Source organism: Melospiza georgiana, chromosome 18, assembly GCF_028018845.1.
Source record: "Melospiza georgiana isolate bMelGeo1 chromosome 18, bMelGeo1.pri, whole genome shotgun sequence".
Taxonomy (NCBI): Eukaryota; Metazoa; Chordata; class Aves; order Passeriformes; family Passerellidae; genus Melospiza; species Melospiza georgiana.
Window position 1 is genome coordinate 8,773,422 of NC_080447.1, and position 21,589 is coordinate 8,795,010.

The following is a 21,589-nucleotide window of genomic DNA, read 5'->3' on the forward strand; positions in this document are numbered from 1 at the left end:
TGTGAATTGATTTTTGAAAAGAGGTAAAAGAAAACAGGGAATAAAACTGGAATGCCCTGAGTTGAGGAACACGTTTCACCACATACCATCTCAGGTAATTATGCAGGAGGAAGTGTCACTTGTGTGTGATATCTGTAAGTGAAGCAGTGTCTGTTTGAAATAGTGCTGCTGTCAGAGACAACAAGGGAACTTCCCTAGTTTGGTACTGGGAAGAGAAGGATTAGACTGTAATGATTTCCCTTCTCTGTGATAACCGAATGCAATGTAAAGTCAAGTACCTGACAAAGGGTACTTGAAAAGAAATTTTACCTTTCTTTCAGTTTAAAGCCAAAATTGACTTGGCAGCGCAGGGCCGTTGTCAAAATGTGTGACCAGTACCAATTCCAAAATGCAAGAACTAGCCACTCAACTTCAGAACATTACCACAAAACAGGTAATTGAATTACATTACATGATTTTTAGTAAAACTAAAGGAGGGGAGATTTAGATTAGATGGTAGGAGGAAATTGCTTACAGTGAGGGTGGTGAGGCCCTGGCACAGCGTGCCCAGAAAAGCAGTGTCTGTCCCATCCCTGGAAGTGTCCAAGGCCAGGTTGGATGGGGCTGGGAGCAGCCTGGGGTAGTGGAAGGTGCCCCTGCCCATGGCAGAGGGTGGCACTATATGGTCTTTAAGGCCCCTCCCAACCCAGGCCATTCTGTGATTTCACAATTTTTAATGTATAAAGTCTTTAACATTCATAAGAGTACTGGAAGGTGGCCAAAGCAGCACAGTGTGAGTATGTTAACATTTCTCCTCACGAAAATGGACCTGAATCATCTGTTAGACCCCACATTTTCCTGACAAAATAAAGCATAATAAGTCACCACTACTTGACAGATGCAGATAAGAGGAATGGTGCTGACTGGAAACACCATTTGAAGGCTAAGCAGCAAATGGAAAAACCAGGAATTCTGCAGTGTTCAATCCTGCACAGTATTTATCTGGATAAGTAATAAAACGATTCGCAATTCCAAACTATTTTCTATAATAAGAAAATTTTTTTCCCATGGTAATGGGTGTTCTTTTATACCAGAAATAGGCTAGATACTTCATCAAATACTTTGTTGTCCCTGGGCCTCCTGTAGTGATAGGATGGGTGCGTGGTGCTGCAGCGGAGTTACAAAAGCTGTACTATTTTAATGCGGAAGGATGTGGTTTGGGGTTGGTTAATACACATTGCTTGACATATTTACAAGTGTCAGATTGTGTTCTCTGTTTATAAGACTTGTGCCAAAAGGAAGGGGAGTAACATGGGCCAAAGTACTTCCCTGATTGCGAGTGCCAGGATGTAACAAGCAGTTTCAAGGCTCTGACACTTGGACTGGATAAATTACAATTGTAACTGAACATTAATAATTTGTATTTGAAAACATTTTTTTCCTCACAGTACAGGCCCAGTCTTTGCAAGACAGAATTCCTGCTCTGTGTGGCAAGGAAGGGATTGGATGGATGATGGATTTGTCAGAGGAAACACACGCACAGTAAGAACTCTGAGCTGGGTGGAACTTTTCTTTTGGCTTAAATTCTGTGTCTTAGTCTGTGCACGTAATTCAGGTAAATGTGATGCCTGTTTGTGGGAGAGATTTGTTACCATGAGGTAAATCCAAACAAACTCCAGTCAGCCATTGCAAGAGATGCTAATCTTAATTTATTGCCAAGAAAAGTAAATTGCAAAAAAGACACTTAAATGAGATTAAAATCATGATAAGGAAAGCTGCCATTGAGCACAGAGTGAGAACTTTTTCCACTGAGTCACATCATTGAAAATGTGCTGCATTTCTGTATTAAAGCTTGATCTGAAATGCTCCATATCTTCACCTGTTAAACACAATATTTGCTTTCTACCACCTGTGGAATTCTCCAGTCAGGAGAAACTCAGGCAGGTGAGCCTAAATCTGCTCCCACTGGTTCAAATCGACGGGTCATTACAAACAGTAAAAACGTTATTTGTGATGAATTATCTCTTTTAAACCGAGTATCTTTTTCTTGCAAGGTGCTGACTTAAGAGTTGGACTCCACAATCCTTGTGGGCCCCTGGCAACTCAGAATAATCTGTGGCTCTTCTCCAGACCATAATTATTTTGGGAATGAATTTTATTTGTTTATCTAACTCAGGTGTTCCCGAACTCCCTTTATAAAAAGCTATAGCCACCCAATGTCTTGGAAGCTGTTTCAGGTGAGCACGGGCTGGCTCCAGGACTGTGCAGAATGTGGGGTTAAACTTGGCTGTGAAGGGGAGCTCGGCGTGCCTTGATACCGCAGTGACCACGGATGAGTTTTGAGGCCTTTTAAAAATTACTTTGAGCACTCTCGGGTGCTGGGGAAACCCTCCGGTGAACCGCGGAATGGCCGGGATCAGGATTCCCCCGTGACGGGCACCCTGAGTGACTTCCCTTCGGCGGGCGGGACACGGTCCCCGTGCCACAGAACATCCCGAGATGGAAGGGACCCACCAGGAGCACCCAGGGCAGCTCCTGGCCCTGCCAGGGCCACCCCAAAAATCCCCCCTGCGTATTCCTGAGCGTTCTCCGAGTGCGCCGGGAGCTCTGGCAGCCTGGGGACCCTGGGCAGTGCCCGAAGAAAACCTTGCCCAAGTGTCTGTGTAGCCCGTTTGCTCTTTTTGCTTTTTCTTGATGGGTAATAAGAGAATTCTGTCTGGTTCAGAGACAGTAAATAGTAACTTTCCTTATCCGGTTCTTTAGGTATTTGGGAAAAGAAAAAAAAAAAAAAAAAAGAAGCTCCTTTGGTAAACTTGTAACATCACAATGTGAAACTGTTTCACCTTTTCCAGTAAGACATTGGTTTTCTTATGTCCTGTGGCACTTTGCGACTTTCGAGTGGTCCCCGGGGAGCCCGTTCAGTGCCCGAGCATCCTCCTGGGGGAGAACCTGGCGCTGCTGTCCCGCCTCCTGCCCGGCCCGGGCCGTTCCGGGCGCTGGCAGCGATCCCGGGCCGAGGGTCGGGACCCGACCCGGGAGCCCCCGGCCCCGCCGCTCCCGAGCGCCCCCGGCGGGCGGCGGGCGCAGCGCAGCGGCGGCGGGAGGCGCCCCGGCGCCGGGGCCCCGCCCCCGGGCCCGTATCACGTGGTGCGGCGGCGACCAATGGGGCGGCGCGGTGCGGGCCCGGGCGCCATTGCTGTCAGAGCGCAGGAGGCAGAGCGGGCGCGGAGCTGCGGCCGCTGCGGGCACGGCCGGCACAGCGCGGGCGGACAGCGCTCCCTGCCCGGGCCGGGCCGCGCCCGCACCGCCGTCACCCCGCGGGCAGCGCCGACGAGGCGGCGGCGCCGGCAGCAGGAGCGGGAGGAGGAGGAAAACACCGTCCACGCACAGCCAGCGGCGGCAGCAGCGAGGGGCGGCCGGGCGGGGCGGGGAGGGGACACAGCGCCCCCCGCCCGCCGACGCCTCCGCACGGGGCCGGGACCGGGACCCCCCCTCGTCTCGCCCGCCCCGCGTCCCGCACGGACCCGCCGCCCTCCGCGCGACCCCCGACCGGGGGGGGCCGCACCTGGACGCGGAAGGGCGGCCCCGGGCCCCCCCTTCCTCCTCTTCTTCTCCCGGCCTGGAGGAGCGGGGGACGCGTCCCCCCCGCTTGCACCGGAGAAGGGCCTCCCGGCTCGAGGATTATCGGCGCGGGGGCGGGTAGCGAGGAGCAGCGCGCCCGCCCCGGCCTCGGCGCGTCCCCTCCCGGCCGCGGGGCCCCGCGGGGCCGAGGGGCCGGAGCGCGGCGCCCGCCCCGGGCAGTGACGGGGGTCGCCCCGGGGGTCGCCCGCCTTGCCCCTCGCCCCCCGGCCGTCCCCCCAGACATGCCCCGCCGTGGCGGCCCGGCTCGCCGAGGATCATGACTGCGGCAGCGAACTGGGTGGCGAACGGGGCCAGCCTGGAGGACTGTCACTCCAACCTCTTCTCGTTGGTGAGTGAGTGAGCGGGCGGGCGGTGGGCGGGTGGGCGCCCGCGGGTGGCTCCGCGCCGGGTTTGCCGGTCGGGAGCAGCTGCCGGGGGTTTATAGGCAGGGCCCGGGGCTGCTCCTGCGCTGGCCCCTCCCCCGGCCCGGTCCCCGTGTTTATTTTGCTCCTTAGCGTGGTTTGCTGCGGGTCTGTGTATCGCGCTCGCAGCTGGAGAGCGGGGAGGGGACGGCTCTGTGTCCCCTGCACGACCATCTTCCCTGGGTAAACAGGCTCCTCTCCCCGCCTCCCTTGGCACTCCGTGCCCTGTGCGCTTTGTGCCACCGAACCGGGGGGTTTTCTCTCCTCTCACAATGACAAACGCCATTTCAGCAGCAACGAACGCTCATGTAGTGTGATCGACTGTCGGACTTAGCTCTGGGCTCCTGTGACGGCGTGTCAGCTGCTGTTACAGCCTGCTCTCCTCTTTGCACACATCGTGCTCGGGGGCAAGAGGTTAAAAAAAACCCCAAAGCTTTTAATTTTTTCTTCTGAACAACAGCATCGTCTGACAGTAGTGTGCCGGATTGTTTGCATAGATGCCGTCTGCCCAGCTTACTGGGAACTTCCGACGTGGATGGCGTGATTTAGTGTTGCAGAAATCATGATATCAGCTTTGGCTGGCTATAGACCGGCAATTTAAATTTAAAATACGCCAACAATTTGTGTGTAACGGCAAAGTCATTTGGAAATACTTTGCTTTATTTTACCTGGCACGCACAGGAACATTATCCCTTCTGGCTCGGCAACAGCTGAGTGAGCGAGAGGGCTGCTGGATCGTCGGGAGCCTTCCCGTGCTACAGGGATAATGTCGGAGGGGAGGAGGGACTTGTTCAGTGCGTGGTGTGGTGGAGTTAAAACCTTGTGATGCAACTTTGGGGGTAGCATGTGCGAAAGGATTGTGGTGGGTGCCCCCTCCCCGCAGCAGAGCTCTGCCAGAATTGGAGGTGGGTGCATATGTTCTTCTTCTGATAGAACGGAAGAGATTGGTTTTAGCTCCCTTATGAAAATAAGGAGAGGGGAAAAAAAGGAAATTGCTTAGAAATGCAAATGATCAAGCTTTTTGTTTTATGCTTTTTAACGTTATTGTAGTGTATTTGTTATTTTGTCTCAGGGTTTTTGTTGGTTTGTTTTTTTTGTTTTTTGATTTGGTGTGTATTTTGCTCGTACCTTTTAAGAATCTGGAACAAGACCTGTAGTCTTCCACTGCTAGAAACTGCCCCAAGAGCTTGTTCTGTGAGAATGATACATTTCTAACTTTGGCTTTTTATCGAATCGTTACGTTATGTAAGTTTGTATCGGTGCTTCTGTTTGAAGGCATGTAGTAATATTTATAAATATGTAGCAGTGCTCTGTGTATCGAGATGCAGGAAGGGTGATTTGGGGGATTGTTATGGTGATTTTGACTACGGCTGCTCTTAGCCGGGGAGGAAAATAAATCGGGAAGCATGAAGGGAACAATCGTATCTGATTGTAGAAGGGAGGCAGTGGAGGGTTTGCTCCTCACAGAGTTGTGAAGTCCCCGTTCATTAATGCAGACTGGAGTGTGTGTTTGGAGAGGCGGAACTTCTCCTGCAGTTGCAATCTGCAAATCTGTCACTGGTAAAAATAATTGTTGGCATGCAATTAGCATAAATTATAAAGTGAAGCTATTTCATAGTTATTGTGGTTTGGTTGCTTTTTTTCTCCCACCTGACTAGGCTAGGGAAATGTTCAATTTTAAATGGGTGTGTAATATCACTGAAATAAGTTAAACGAAATTCTTTTGCAAGTGGCTTTAATAATAATGAGTTTAATGTGCAACCCTTTAATCTCCCTTGTAATTTTGTGGGAGGTATCTGTGCCTTAATGTGGTGCTGTGTATGAAACTCTGTTTTTATTGTATTCTGGCTCCACAAAAATAAAAAAGAGGATCAAGTAGTAGTATTTTTAAAATACAGCCGATGTGAAAACTGTCAGAAGATTTATTTTATATTGTGTTAGGTTTTTTTAGGATTTATGTAGCAGAGAAAGGTATTGAAAATGGAAACACTGACTGAAAATATGTGGCCAGCACCACTGACCCTTTAACCTCAGATTGTCATATTCATTTCAAAATCTATGAAGTGTTTAAGCTACAGTATCTGGATTAGTAGTTAGGGAAACTTTTATTAATCATTTACTTTTTCAGTGTAACAGAACAAAATCTAAACCACTAGCTGATGGGAATCCATTCATTCTTTAACAGTGCAGTAGATTACAAATATTTTGAAGATTGATTCTGCTATTAGAAGTTGGGGGTTTTTCAACTGCAGGCTTTGTTTTGTGAGTGAATCACAAATAAATGTTAGTGACTGGAGAATTACAGTTCTGAAATAATTATAGTCTATCATGATACTGTTTGTTCATGGTTAAATAATATTCCTTGCCACAGACATTTGTTTTGTGGAAGCAGGAATGCTGTCTCCCTGCCCTGGAGAAGCCAGAGCTCTGTGTCAGCTCTGTCTGGTTGCTGTGGTGGATTTGGGTTGATTTAACAATTCATGATTTCTATTTTCTGTCAGCTGTAGACATGCTAGAGAGGTTAGGAACCTTTGCTGCTTCTGAATCTTTTGATGGGAAGTGTCTTCTTAAAGCTTTTAGTAACTGATTCTCTTTTATCAGTGATGTCCCGACACTGTGGAGGCCCTCAGTGGTGTGGGCTCAGAATGTGTCACCTGAGGGTCTGAAGTGAAGGTTTCAAAGTTACCTTTGGCTGTGCAGGTGCTGGGGGTGGTGCTGGGCTGGCATTCCATGGAATGTCCCTCTGGATTGCAGCACTTGGCAGCAGCGAGTGTGTGTGGGGACCCAGCGCCGCCCTGGAAGATGGGTTCATGCTGGTGTGCTGTGGAACGGGTTAATGTGGGAGGCAGAGCCCCCAGCCAGCCTGCACACACATCCCCATCCTGCTCTGAGCGTGGAGCCTTTCCCAGTAAGGTGATGGAAGGGTCGGTTTGCATCTTTGTTATCAGAGTACTCCTCAAATAATAACTTGTTTAATCTGCTCAGTATAAAGCCTTGCTCATTAAAAATACACTTTCTGTCTGAAATTGCTGTTCCTAGCACAGCAGTAGGACAAATGATATTTATCCTCACTCTGTTTTTGCTGTAGTCAAAATGTCTGCTGCTGCTTCTGAAAAGAATGTCTGTTTTGATAAACAGTATTTAATAAGCCATTGTATGGGCCAGTTTATTTAAATACTAATTAAGAGCTGTCTAATAACTATTTAGAGACAAAATGTTCTGAGGTAATATGCTTTGTATTAAAACTTCAGCCTCAGCTGGCAGCAGTCTTCCTGTGAATAATCCTTAATCATAAAAGTAGTCTTACTGAAATTAATTTGACTTTTCCTGTGAGTAAGGGTTACTCATATGACAGTGAGGGCTTTCATGAAGATGTTTCTTCAACTATCTAGGCTTTGGTGCCATGGTGGATCCAAAGACACAACTCAGTCTTGGGAAACTGGGGTGAAGTTGCATAATGTTGGATATACTGGAGCTGGAGAGTACGGCCAAGGGTGTCAGGAATGACCTGAAATTGGGAGGAGCTTTCATGGGGTAGAAAGGTTTGGTACTGTAGGAATCTTCACGCTGGAAAAGACACGGTTGTGTTCTGGGGAAGAGAGACCAGGTTAGAGAAGCTGCTATGGAAGATGTCCCATGTTCTTGTAGAAGTGCATTCCTACAGAAGCCCACTGCCAGAAGGGTCCAGGCAGTGGGAATTGTGTTTGTTCTTGTTTAAAAGGCAAAGTTAAAAGCAGTGAAGGCTGTCACTACTGTTGCTTTTTGCAGTTCACATCCAGGAGCAGAAGTTGTCCCCTTTGATCAGTGAGTTTTGTTGATGTTTCCAGTATAAAATGAAAGGAATTAAAGCAATCAGAGGTGGCATTTGGCTTATTCTCCTAAAGGTTCTTCATGGCATCAGAAAGTGAAGGTTGCAGAGGCTGCTGTGAGCTATTCCTTGGTGTTGCATAATTGTCAGTAAAGGACTTCATAGTAAATGTTGATTGCTCAATGCCTTCAGTAGTAGTGAATTAACCAGTAGTCCTTGCTTGTTGTGTTTTCATAAATGCGGTGCTCCGAGCAGTGGGCTGGGATTTTGGCATGCTGAATGTTCAGCACTGCACAGTGTCTATCTTGCTTGTTTGGAATTTTATGTAGGTGTGAATTTACATGCATAAATAATTAAGAAATGGAATTAACCTCTCAAGTTGTGCAAAAGTATTTGATTCTCTAGTTATCTTTGTCCTGAGTTTTATTAGGTAACAAGACAGAAGTAGAGGGATGACATTAGAAAGCTTGTTCACTTCTTGCTAATAAAAGATTATTTCAGGTTTTAAATCACTTCAGTGGTAGGTTTTTATTATGTCCTGTCAGAGTATTTGACAGTTTAATGGGACATGCCAGGGAGAGGGTTTGAAGTGAACAGACCCAGATTTGCAAAGAGACTGGGACAGAGATGTTCAGCCAGTGTGCCCTGCTCCAGGAGGGGAATTGAGGGATCTGTTGGATAACCAACCTTTTGGGAATATTCCCAAAAAATGGGGGGGGGGGGGGGTGCAGGAGTGACATTTGCAGCTCAGAATAAGTGTGCCCAAGCTAATCACGAAGAAATATTTGAGTGAGGTTTCCTTGAAATCCTGAGTATCTTGTGAATGTGCACATGTCCTGGGGCTGGAAATCCTTCCCCAGAGATTCTGTCCTGATTCTGGTGGCACTGTGAGTCCAGTTGTGTGACTGCTGTTGGGAACATCAGCACAAAAAAATTAATACCCAAATATCAGGGTGAAGCATCAAAAAATATCCTAGGTAACTGCACCTTAGGAACAAGAATTTTAATTTGGTGTAACACTATCTGGAAATAGATTTTTCTATTTTTCTACATTTTTAATACAGAATTGACATCATAACCCCAGTTCTCAAACACCCCCCCCCCCCCGACTCATTTGATCTTGATCTTGGATTTTTTTGCCTTCTTCTGAGAGCGCTTCATCATATGAAAGAATAAAGAAAGATCTACAGATAGAACTTTTAAATCCTTTCTTCTATTATTTTCCTTCTGGACAATGTAGTTCTTTTGAAGAAAATCTAAAGAAACTGAAAGTTTTGATCTTTGGTGGAAAAAAATAAGTGTGGTGCATATGAGATATATTTGCTGAGCGTGTTAACTTGAGTAACTTTGGTCATTAGATGAAGAAGGAATCTTTATGGATTTTGTTTTAATTTTTTCATCTCTCTAGTTCCCAGAAGCATTGCATGAAAGGATATGTGTGTATGCAGATGCATTGCTTTTAAATACCAAAGCCCAGCAGTGTTAGGGGGCTGTTGCACTTTGTGGTGGGGTGAACACCTGGGCTGGTTTGAAGCTTCCTGTTCACTGAGTGAGAATGCACCTGTTGTCTCCCCTTTCCTTGATCTCTCTATGGAATTACTCCCACCTCCCCACCTGCCCCAGTCCACTTTTTTTGCATCATAGTTGTGGCAGCACACTTTTATCAGGGTTTGGGTTTTGCTCTGATCGGAGCAGGGATCCACTTAGAAATTTTGTCTTGCATCCCGTGGCTGGAATGGTTGGCACCTTGCTGCATTCCTTCATTGTCTCCCTGATGTTACACCTGCTCCCTCTGGCTTTTATTTTTCCTTCAGTGCTGGCCCCAGTGTATGCCAGGATCCCCTCATTATAGATTTATGTCCTTTGGTTTTTTCTAGTTGTTCTGTGGTAGCTGTGGAAGGTGGCAGTTGATGTCCACAGACCAACAAAACCCCTTTTCCTGAGCTTATGTGGGATCCTCTGGACAACCCAGTAACACTGGGTAGGTGGTTGGGCTGTTCCCACTGTTGTTAAGGCTGACAAGTGTAGTTTATACAAAACTTTGGAGTCTGTGCGTGTTCATTTACTGTTCTGTGGGTGAGTCGTGTACTTCGTTGTGTAGAGTCTGTCACGGTGGCATTTGCATCTTGTTGGTGCCATAGTAACACAAATAATAAGCAAAAATACTGCTCTGACTGAAAACATGCTTGTTTTAGTATTAACTTGCCAGTTTTAAAAGTGCACAAGTGTTTCCAACAGAAGATCCCAACCCAAATCCAGAAGATTTGCTTATAAGGAGTGTGTGTTTACATGGGGGCATCTTTGTTCCTCAGACCAGGCTGTTCCACTGCTTTCATTTTGAGCTCAAAGTATTGCTTTAAAAATAGATCCTCTTTCCTTGAGTTCCCTGACATCAACTGATCATTTAAAAGAGAAACCAGCTAATAAAAATACTCTGTTCTGCAGCCCTCAAAATCTGGCTAAAAGCTGGTGTTGGGCTCCCTGTGCACACAGCAGTGGAGTGAGCACATGGGGCAGGATAAGGGGACAGGGACACTGGCAATGACAGCCTGTGTTGTTTCCTGCTGTGGCCCAGCTCGTCACAGAGCTGTGCAATAGTGGGATGCCAGCACTGTGAAATGATAGTGAGGGCTGAGCAGAACCTGCTCTGATACCAGGGAAGAAGTTTAGCTTTCACATTGGAAGGGTTCTCAGCATTTCCTCCTGTAGTAAGGAGCTGCCTTACTCGCAAGTGTTGTAAAACATTTAAGCAGTCTTTCCTTTGGCTTGTGCTCTGAATATTCATTGATTTGGATGAATTCTGGCTCTCACTTTCTACCTTAATCTGTAAAAATACATTATTTCTCATTGAGTCATGTGTGGCTTAATCCATGAGCAGAATTGCAGTAGTGCATGTGGACATGTGGCTGGAGCTTTTAGTGGCATCCTCGCTTTTGTTTCTTTGAGATGGGGAATTTTATTGTGTGGTGCTGTTGTATAAGGTGCCCTGAGGCAATATTTACATTTATGTGACTAACACAGATGAGCTCAAACATACACAATGACCTTGTCCCTATATTAAGGAATGTATTTAATCAGCTTATGAAAATAGAGAAAAATGGCCAGGCTTCTATTACAAAAGTAATTAGATATGACACCATGTATTTCTGTATCACTTCTTGTGAGTCAGTTACCTCAGCTTTCTTTAATCAGTGTTGCAGCTTAGTGTATTCTTGTTTGAAAATTATAATTACAGAGGAAAAAATTTGGGTTACCCCCTCCCTTACATTTTTGTTCCTCCCACTTCACTCTTCTTCCATGCCCTGGTGGCTCCAAAAAGGTCCATAAATTCATATTTAAGCCTGGAGTGTGGAGCTGACCTAGTGAAAATCTTTTCCCCCTTCTCTCTCCCAAGGCAGCTCTGTTCCCCTCATTCCTCTCTCCCCACCACGTTTTGGCAGTGGCGTGGATTGAATGGAGATCAAAGTGGCTTTGTAACCACAATCCGTGTCTTAGAGAAGGAAATTTAAAGCTTGTTCAGTAAAACTTTATTTCATTCATCTTTTAGCTTTAAAAGAGCTATGCTGTGGTCACGGCCTTGTGGTTGCCTGTTCTTATGACTCCATATTTGCCCATAAAATACAATATTTTGTGAGAACAGAGGATTGAAAGCAAAATATAAAGGAAAACTCTTCTTTACCTATTGATCAGGCATTGGCAGACTTCCAGTTTTTGATAACAATGCATTCATAGCTGACAGCTATGAGAGGTAAGTGTCAAAATGTGTTGGTTTTTTACATTATAGACTTCTGACTTTTTACTTATAGGAGTCTCTGATTTACTAAGAAGTTTTCAAACCTAGTTTAACATATCTGCAGTCTCTCAGTGTTGGACTTTTATGAGTCTCACTTCATGTATGTCTACAATGTTACTGGATTTGTAGGCGGCTCTGATAAGACACAAAATTAATTCCGGGAATGTTTTGTAGTGGCCATGTCAAGTATTTTTATAAAAAAAGTATTTTCTTTGCTGAGAGAAAAGGTGAATTGGTTGAATTACTTTATTCTGAAAAAGCTGCTTTCAGTTTTAGCCCAGTGTTTCTAGTTATTTAATTTTCCCTGTGTATTTTAATAAAATTTTGACTGGAGCTCTCTGTGAATTTCCATAATTCCCTTCTGGCAGGAGGTGCTGGATTCTTGTCTTTGCAGGAATGACAGTGAGAGAGCTGGCAAAGTGAATCTACATGACCAGTCATGCAGTGGCTTTATTTACTACTTTCCATATTACAGGAGATTCATACACCAGGATTCTCCAGGTGTGGGTTTTGAAGGGCTGAGGGATTTTGGCGGCTCCTGACAAGCTGGGCATTAGTGATGAGGAACAGGGGTGAAGCACCAGGGCTGGGGGCTGGGATGCCTGTGCTGTTCCTGGCCCTCTGTCCCAGAGCAGGAGCCTGGGTTGGGCTCCTTTGGGAAGGGAGAGAGGTGTGCGGGGCAGGGATGGACATGGGTTAAAACTGAGCTTTGCTGGGCAGGGATGGACGTGGTTAAAACTGAGCTTTGCTGGGCAGGGATGGGATGGACGTGGGTTAAAACTGAGCTTTGCTGGGCAGGGATGGGATGGACGTGGGTTAAAACTGAGCTTTGCTGGGCAGGGATGAACATGGGTTATAACTGAGCTTTGCTGGGCATGCAGGGATGGACGTGGGTTAAAACTGAGCTTTGCTGGGCAGGGCAGGGATGGACACAGCTGTAAACCCGTGGGAGCTGCTGTGCTGCTCAGATGTGGGGCACAGGAATGTTCTGAGGCCTCGGTGCAGCTTTTTGTGTAATGGAAGAAAGGGAACCACAGTCTTTACCTCACTGTGCCAAAGTTTACTCTGCTCGGGTTGTTACTTCCTCCAGCCCACCCTCCCCCCTGCTTTTTTCTGCCCATATGTCAAATTACTTGGTTTGGGAAACAGCTGATAGTCCATTGTATGACTCTGATGTTTGACATTTCCTTCCTCTTTCAGTTAAAAAAATCTAGAAAAGAAAGTTAAATTTGGGAAGAATAGAGAGGATTCTTTTGTTTTCTTGCAGATTTGATTTGTAATTTTTTTTCACATGTTGGACTGCTTTTCTGTAGTCCAGCTTTCTCCAAGAGGGGACTTTTTAAAATTTGGAAAATCGGTAGTCAGTTCTGATTCTTTGTGAAGAAAGAAGTAAAACCTCATCATTCACCCTGTGTGAAAACAAGGGAGGAATACTCTGGCTGCTGGCAAGTTGCATCGTTATTTGCTTTTTTTGTTTGCTGTTGAAGTTTGTGTGGTAGTTTCCATTTTATTATCTGTTCTCAACCATCTACTCAGAAGTTAAAATATGATTGATTCCCTTTTGTGAAGAAACTGTCTGAAGTGATGGAGAACTCAGAGATGCCTTTCTGTATAATAGTGTCTGTGACTTGAGCTGTGGGGTGGGTCACTACCTTAACCCAGGGTTTGGTAATATGAAAAGAATTTCTTCAATTGCTTCTGTCTTTTGTCTTGGAGATGGCATTTTGCTTCCAGGCATTGTGTGCTTCCATACAGCCTGCAGGGGTAAATGTTCAGCTCTGCCCTGGGTAAACTTCATTCCATGTAGAATTACTAAGGTTGGGAAAGAGCTCTAAGATCAAGTCCTCTTCTTCCCCTTTTCCCAGTAATAACACCTAAACCAAAGCAAACCCAGTCATGCCTTGTTACTTTTGGCTGCCATGGGTAGGTGTTTGGACATGGGTGAGGTCTGTGCATCCTCTGAGCCCCAAATTTCTGCCTGTTCAGTTTTGTTGTGCAGATTGGCTTTCCTGTTTCCCTGTCTCACTCCTGGCGATGGGATTCTGGCACAGCAGCTTCCCTGTTGTGTGGCTGTGTTGGTGCAAGAGCCAGCAGGACACGGGTGTGGAAGTGCCTGTGTGAGTCTCAGTGCCATGCTGACCTGGGACAGTGCTGCTGCCATCTTTGTTTCCTTATGTTCATGTCTTGAATATTTTAGGCTTGAAAGTATCTTTTCAAGTGATGGCTGAGTCTCAGCCCTTTGGCTTCCAGCCATGCCTATCACATTATCCTTTCCCATCTCTGCTGGACTGGGTTACAGTGGGGGAAGCTGCCAAGCCAGGCACCAGGGTGGGACCACGTTCTGAATCTGCTGGATTGGTTAAGGGCTGCAGATTTGCTAACCAAAGCCTTCACTGAAGGTGAAATATGTTGATGTAACTCAAAGGTCTTTAATCAAAAAATTCCTCTTTAATTCTTTGTTTTTAAATAATTCTTAAAGAGTTTTTGCAGTTAGTCCTGAATGACTGTAAGTGCTTTTTAGGTGGACATTGGGTCCTGGCTGAGGGTGGCAGCTCTGAGGGTGACCATTGAGTGCTCTGTGTGCTGATGAGATTTTCAAGGTGCCTCTTGGTACCTGGCTAAATGAAGGGGCACAGAACAGTGTTGTGGAATCACAATTTCAATAGTGTCCTGTCTCAGTGGTGGCTAGTGTTTGTTTGGCCTGCTGGATGTGCTGAAGTGGATGTAGTTGCACTTCCCTTGAATTATCTCCCAGGCTCTCTGTGTATTTGGTTGAGAGGTTTCTTGAACCAGGTAGATGTTTTGTAGACAAATTCTAAACTAGTATACAAGTTTTTATCCTGATACAAAAATTTCAGCCACCTCATTTTGGTTTGAGTCTGTGTTCTGCTAATTTAATTTATTATCTGGAAGAAAAACAGCAGCAGTTCTCTAGAGAACCTCAGTTTCCCTCTTGTAAACCAACCAGACTTAATCCATGGATGATTTTTTAACTATATGGAATATATATTTTTTGACCATTCCTGTAATTCTTCTGGTTTTGATGTTGTGAAACAAGAGCTGCAGTTTGTGATGAATGTGCAGAGCTGAAGATGAATTGTAATGGCCTCAATTTCTGTGTCACCTTCTGTTTCTTTTATAAGAATTTCTCACATTTGGTTTTGTTTTGCCAACCTGTTTTTGCAGTGGACTGGAAGAAGATACTTTCTCTTTCAGTGTGTCGGTGTGTGCTCATTTTCCTTCTGCTGTGCTTGATTGTAGTCATCTACTTTAGTATTTAACCTTGAATTTCTGTGAGGGTTTGGATCCATATCAGTAATTTGGGTGCTTTTACCAGATTGCTCTTTCTTTTATGCTTGCCACTCAAAAAGCCTTTGTTGGTAACTCCCGCATCTGCCAGAGCTGCTGAAATTTGAGCATTAGTATTGGAGTCCTTTTATATTTTCCACTGGGAAAGATGGTACTTGGTTGCCACCTCAAATTCTTTTTGAGATGAGTCTGATTTTTGTTTCTTTGAAAGAAGCAATTAATCTTTTTGGCTGCCTCCTCTCCTACATGGGCAAAGTCACCCTCACACTGGGGAGAAAGAGGAAAAAATACCTAATTTCTGTCAGTCCTGTTTACTTTTTAGGCATAAGAGCTCATGCTGTTAGTTTGTGCCTTTTAATAATGTGAAACCTATTATTTTAGAAATGCCTTGGTTTGCTGGTCTTGGATACTGTGATACGGGATCTCAGATGTCCCCAGGTACAGAAGTCCACCAGGGGATATCTGATAATAGGATTTTGGTTACAGCTAAATCCTTCTCTGAGACTTGCAAAGGTAAAAGATGACACACAAATGCCCTGACACTGTTGCTTGTCACAAACAGCTCTGGAGTAGGAGCATTTAGATAATCTGTTCCAGGGGGCATGAGGGAAGGAGGCATCATGGATTGCAGGGATTTATCCAGCAGAAAGCTGTTCCAGGCACATGTGCTGCATGCACTGGCATGCTCACTTTCATGTTGGTTTTAAGAGCCAAGGAATAACAACAAAAAAAAAAGGTAATTTTTTCATCCTTCATTTTTAAAAGCTTGTTAGTGGCTGCCCTTTATCCCTTTTTTTCCAGCCACTTGACTGTGTGCTTATGCAGGGAGAGGATTAAAGTCAAACATGTCATTCTGCTGCTGCTCAGTTGCATACTAAGCGGGCTGAGGCTGAGCACTGGGCTCCAAAGCACAAACCATGGCAGGGTGTTTTTTCTGCCATGGGACACCCACTTCAGAATTAGCTATTTTTTGTTGTGCTATTTTTTGTCTATTCTTGATTTCAGAGCAAGTTTGGAGGACTTAGTGCAGTTATGGCAATACTTGGCCTCGCAGCAATGTCCTTTTGAAGCTCATTCAGTGCATGCAAGGCCTCTGCACTGCCATGTGATCCCTCCCTCCCACAGGGGCAGAAGGGATAAGCCCTGAGGGAAGGGAACACAAACCATTCCTTGCTTTTTTAAAATGGAAAGCATGAAGAGGAGAATGTTAATATGTAGTTCAGGGAACGATCTGATTTCAGGAGACTCTGCAGGGCTGAGCTGGTCAGTCTGCTGTGGGTTTTCAAAGCCCAGAGATCTTCAGACCCAGCAGACAAATGGGGAATGTCTGTGGACAGGTGCTGGCACTGCTCAGTTGTGCTGTGGGAATAGGAGCCTCTCTCAGGGTGTACAAACAGTCTGTAAAGCTGTGAAGAAAACGAATTTTTTAGTTAAGCAATCTCCTCTATTCCTTCAATTCACTTGACAGGGACTTAGGCAGATGTTACTAAACACTTTAATTCAGTGTGAGAGGGGATGATGTTTGCCTCTTCCACAAGCAACACAGAGTTATTTTTGTTACATTGTTACGGAGTAGTTTTCAGTCCTCCTGTCCTCATCCTTTTGTCTTTCCTTCCTAGTGAAGTGTATCAACATGACATAACTTTTATCTGGTATTTAAATGGCTGGAGTGGAGTGTGCAATGATATTTCGTTGCTGTGTGAGGATGATGCAGTGAAAGGAGACACTGTAACCAAAACAGATGGTGCTAATCTTGAGTCTGTCTGCAAGATCTTACAGCATTTAATTAAAATGGTAGTGTAATTCCCATGACACCTTTAACTACAGTTTAAATTCTTGGACTATGAACTAAGGGCTTTCTTATGCAGATTTTCACTCATGTGAGTAGTCCTTAGTATGAGTCTCTGGTGGCTTCAGAATAGCTACTTACTTGAATGAAGCTCTCAAGATGAGACACTAATAAAACTGGCAAACATATATATGGCATTTACATGTTTTATGTTCCAATTTGAAGCATAAATTGTAGACTAAAGATACTTAGCAACTACTTTCCTATGTAGAAGCAAACAAAATTCTAGATTAGAGGAATTGTTTAGACTGAGCCTAACTTCAGAGGCTGGTAAATACAATGTTTTAAGGTACCCTGGGCAGCTTAACATCTTCTCCTAGGTTGGAAGGACATTTTATATTCCTTTGTTTAACTGAAATGTGTTTGTAGAAGTGATGAGGTGTGGTTTGCTTTTTACATTGCTTGCACTGGTTTTTTGAGACCATTAAAGAAAGTTATGTTTGAAGCACTGGGAAGACCTGAATTTGTCTGAGTGGCAACTCTTAGGCAGGCAACTGGGAAGTATTTTTATGCTTGGTTTTTGTTTTGTTTCAAATTGGAGAAGTGTGAAAAATAAAATGACCTGAAATTTGCCATATTGAAAGTCTTTTAGAAAGCAGGGGTGGAGCTGAGGGCCTGTGTGATTGATATCTGGTTCTTTTATTCATTAATGATCTTACCTCCTTTCCAATGTATCCTTCCTGGTTTGAAAGTACCAGATGATTTTCTGCTCTCTGCAGCCTGACTCTGTCTTAGCTTTTCTTACTTTTCTGTATGATATGAAGCAGGGAAAATAGCACATTTATATTGTTTTAGTCATTGTTTTTGATGTAGAGAAGCACAAAGTAGTTAAAAAATAGCTCTGCTTTATGCTTAGAGTGGCTAAATACAAGAATTTCTCAAACTTTTGATGCTCTCCCTCTTTTCTCCTTCTGTTGTGTCTATAGTATTGTATAATCTCTCCAAGGGAGCTTTGTGTATTAAAATGTGTGGAATTACTCAAGTGATCTGGAGAAGTTAATTTAGAGTTGGCCTGTCCATTTCCCATAAAACTGAGGCCAAAAAGCATTTGGTGGAGATGAGAAATAAAAGAGGAGGTGGAAGATGGGTTTGTTTGTGTTCCATCTGCAAGGGCTGCAGAAGAGGAAAGCAGTCACAGTGGCTACCCAGCACTAATTATATCTTCAGGGTTGCTGGGAGCATGCCAGCACCAAGTTGTGCACTGTGAAATGTTACTGGGGAATTGTGATTTTTAGCAGCCTAAACTCTACCAATCTGAGTGGAGCACGATGAGCTCAGCAAAGACCCTCCCAGCCTGCCTATTATTGTGATTTAAGCCTGAAGGGGGAAAAGAATGAGAGCTTAGGTTTTCTGTCTCCTAGGAATTCACAGTGTGGATGGTGTCCTGGAGGCCTGAGCTGTGGCAGGTACATGTGGAGGTGTCTGTATTTAGGGCAGCAGGGTGTGAAAGAAAGTGCTAATTTGCTTTCTGTGTCTCTCTGCTTGTCTGTGTGTGCAGGGGGGATCAGAGGGTTGAACACTCTCAGCTCATCTCTTTTGAGGCTGTTTCACTCTGCAGGGTGTGATGATGGTCACTGAAACCTGAGTTTGTGTTCCTTTCCAAGGGACTCTGTGTGATCGCTCTAAGGCCATGCATCTGAATAAAGACATTGGCAATGCACTGTTTTCATTAATGCCTCTTTCTTGGGGATGTTTTGGGTGGTTTTGGATGCCTGTGTGGAATTTGAACACACTCTTCTACCCTGACAGCTGCTTTTGAAAACATCAGAAACAGATCTTTTTGTGTCTTGGGAATTACTCTGTAAGAAGTTGGATGTTAGTGAAGGGTTTGGGTATTACTGTTAGAGATCCAATTTCTCTGTTTCTTTACACGCTTGGCCCAGTGCATTTAGAACTGGCGTCTCACAAATATTCTGTGTCCAAGTGCAGTTGCTGAACTTAGAAAAAAAAACTCCATTTCAAAACAGCCCCACTTATCTGAGCAGTTAAACCCTTCACAGCACAGTCCTCCATAACACATGTTCCTTTATAAACCAAAGCAAAAATCTCATTTAATGCATGATTTGCTTACAGTGTTGAATAATAAGTATTTGTAAGTTCTTTGGTTTTTTTTTTAGTCAAGCTTTTTAGTTTTAAAAACATTGTAGCAACTGCAATAAGCCAAAACTATGCATATGGGAAGAGATGCAAGAAACACAGTCAGTTACATCACCTGGCAAGAGTTCTGCTTTGTTCTGCATTCATCTCTAGCCAGTTGTGAGTTAAACAGCATGTTCACAGTTTTGTCCTCAGGTTGGCAATTTTGGTTTCTGTCTCAGTGTTTCAGGCTGCTTTCAAACCAGCAGTTCTACTAATCAGAGCATCTCTGCCCTCCCTGACCTGCTTTGCTGTCCTCAGACTTCCCGGTACAAGCATCTCTGTGGCTGTTTAATGAATCAGGTGTGGGGACTGATCTGAGTAGAGGAAAATGTCGTTTAATCCAACCCTTCTGGGTTTGAGTCAGCCCAGCTCAGTGTGAATGTCTGAGCAGCAGCTGAGTGCTGCAGGGAAGGCACCCAGGCCAAGCCTGTCCTGGCACCAGTGCTTGCTTGTGTTGGTTGAGGTGTTCCAGACCAGAACAGCAGTCTGGGTGCACTGAAGGTTGTGTTTTATCTGATTGGAGCTGTCCCTGACAGGGGAGATCCCACTCTGCTCTCCCTCCTCTCCTGGGGCTGCTCAGTGATTCCTTGGCTGCAGGATGAGCTGTCAGGGTGCTAAGCCTGGAAATGTTTGGCTTTCTCTTGTTTAAATTGGTGAAGTGATCCCATTCATGGAGTGATTCCATGACCAGTAGATCCAGTGTCAGACTGGGACATGGAAATGCATGGCTGGGGCTGAGGAGGATGAGGCTGTGTTGGGTCAGCCTGAGCTCACTGCCACTGAAGCACAAATGAAACCACATTTGGCTCTTCAGAACAGTTCCCATAACCACAGCCCGCTGCTTGTCTTGTCTGTGCAAACCCTGCTACAGATGGAGGCCTCTTCAAACCAAACTGTTGGTTTGTTTAAAGAAATTAATGTAAATAAATCCCCATGTGGATGCAGATCTTCTCCCTGTAGTGTGTTAAATGCTTTACACAGAACATCAGTAGAGGCGTAGAATGTGTGTAAGTGTTTTGGGTGTAGTCTGCTCTTGTGTATCCCTTCTGGATTCACATTTCTATTTGAATTCTGTTTTAATTAACATGAGGACACAATCCAGAAGTTCTGAGGGATTAGTACTGATGCTTACCTATTAAAAATTTAAACAGAAACAGACATATCCCAATACATGTGCTGAACCACATCTCTGCAGCTCAAACTGGGAAACGATGTGTGAGAGCTCATTTAATGCTGCTGCTGAGTCCAAAGCCCCAGGACTTCTCTCCCTTTTTTTTGAGATTCTGTGTGTGGGTGGGCAGTGGTGTGATCCAGGTTAGTAGTTTATCATTCCTCACAGTCCACAGAATTACAGACTCCAGGAGTTAGCACAGAATTAAATTGGGTGCAGCTCTGCTGATTTCACTGTGCTTTCCTTGACTCTGTTTCATCCCTCCTCGGGGGGGATGTTGAGGTGATAGCTCTGAGCTGGCAGGAAGCCACAGGAGCCTCTTTGCTCTTCGAAACAGCTGAGCTCTGGCTTTTGCTGTGTGGATCAAGCGAGTGCTGCTCTTGGGTAACGTCCTTTGTTCAGTTGAGTTTTTTGGTTTTGGTTTTCATCATCTTCCTGTTCCAAGGTCTTTGTGACTTAGCATACGTTCTTAGCTGGTTATGGCACAAACATTTAACCTTTTTTCACAGGTTGCCTATGCTGGCAGTAATTCTTGGTGTTTTGTGGTCTATAGTTACTTTCATTGTCCTGTTCCAGAAGCTCTGCCCATTCCTTTTCCAAGCTATAGCTGGGGATGCATCTAGAGCAGATGTAGATGTTCTGGAGGAGTGCTTTTTCTTAGACTGTTTAGTGTCTGAGGTGTTCTAGCACCCTACTATGGAAAAAATAACTTTACTCCTCCCATTTTGTCTCTTCCTCCTGCATTCCCCTGCCCCCATCATGCCAGGAAGGTGGCACATGGCTGTGTATCTCAGCCACTCTGGACTATCATTTCCCATTTCCTTTTCCATAGTTCCCAACCCTTTGGATGGCTGATCAGCATTTCTGTGTGAGTGCAAGAGCTGAGTGCTGACTGTAGGGAGCCTCCAGCTGGGACAAGCCAGGACTGGTGTCCTGCTGGCAGGATATAGGATGGCAGGGTCCCTTCTGCCCTGTGGAGCTAAACATGTCTGCTGGTTTAGGGGCCTGCAGACAATAAACCCAATTTCCTTGCTGTTCAGTGTTCTATAGGTTTTTGCCCTTCCCAGTGCAGTACTGAGTGCCTGGTGAGGCCTCTTCAGAGTTAAATGGGCAGTCTGGATAATCAGTGTTTGGGGAAATAGTCCTTGAGGCAGAGTCCCAGGGACTGCAGCCATGGGCCAGAGTCCTGCAGTGCCAGGCAGTATACAGGAATGAGGTGAAACTTTTTCAGAGAATGTATTTACAAGATCCAAGAAATACTCGTGGTTTTTGCTCTGTTGTTGGTATGATGAGCATCACCTTCAGCTCCTCAGCAGTTCACCAGCCACCTCTTGAACCAGGCTGGCTCCTTCTACCTACTGTGAAGGGCAGAAGTAAATTTTAGAGTTTAAACTTGTAAATGGACAAAGTTTGTGGACTTGAATAGGAAATCCTGTGTGTGATGGGGAGTTTGGGTTTTGGAGGAGAAGTTGAATGTCCTCACACAGGTGATGACAAT

General features: G+C 45.1%; 1 protein-coding gene across 1 annotated transcript in view; it reads left to right on the forward strand.

Annotated features, from left to right (window-relative positions):
* The first annotated feature begins 3,787 nt into the window (after positions 1–3,787).
* MED13L (mediator complex subunit 13L) overlaps positions 3,788–21,589 on the forward strand; it is a 193,511-nt gene continuing 175,709 nt past the window's right edge. Inside the window, exon 1 of the mRNA XM_058036755.1 lies at positions 3,788–3,949. Coding sequence (XP_057892738.1) covers positions 3,878–3,949 — 72 coding nt within the window. The 5' untranslated portion in view covers positions 3,788–3,877. The remainder of the gene's footprint in view (positions 3,950–21,589) is intronic.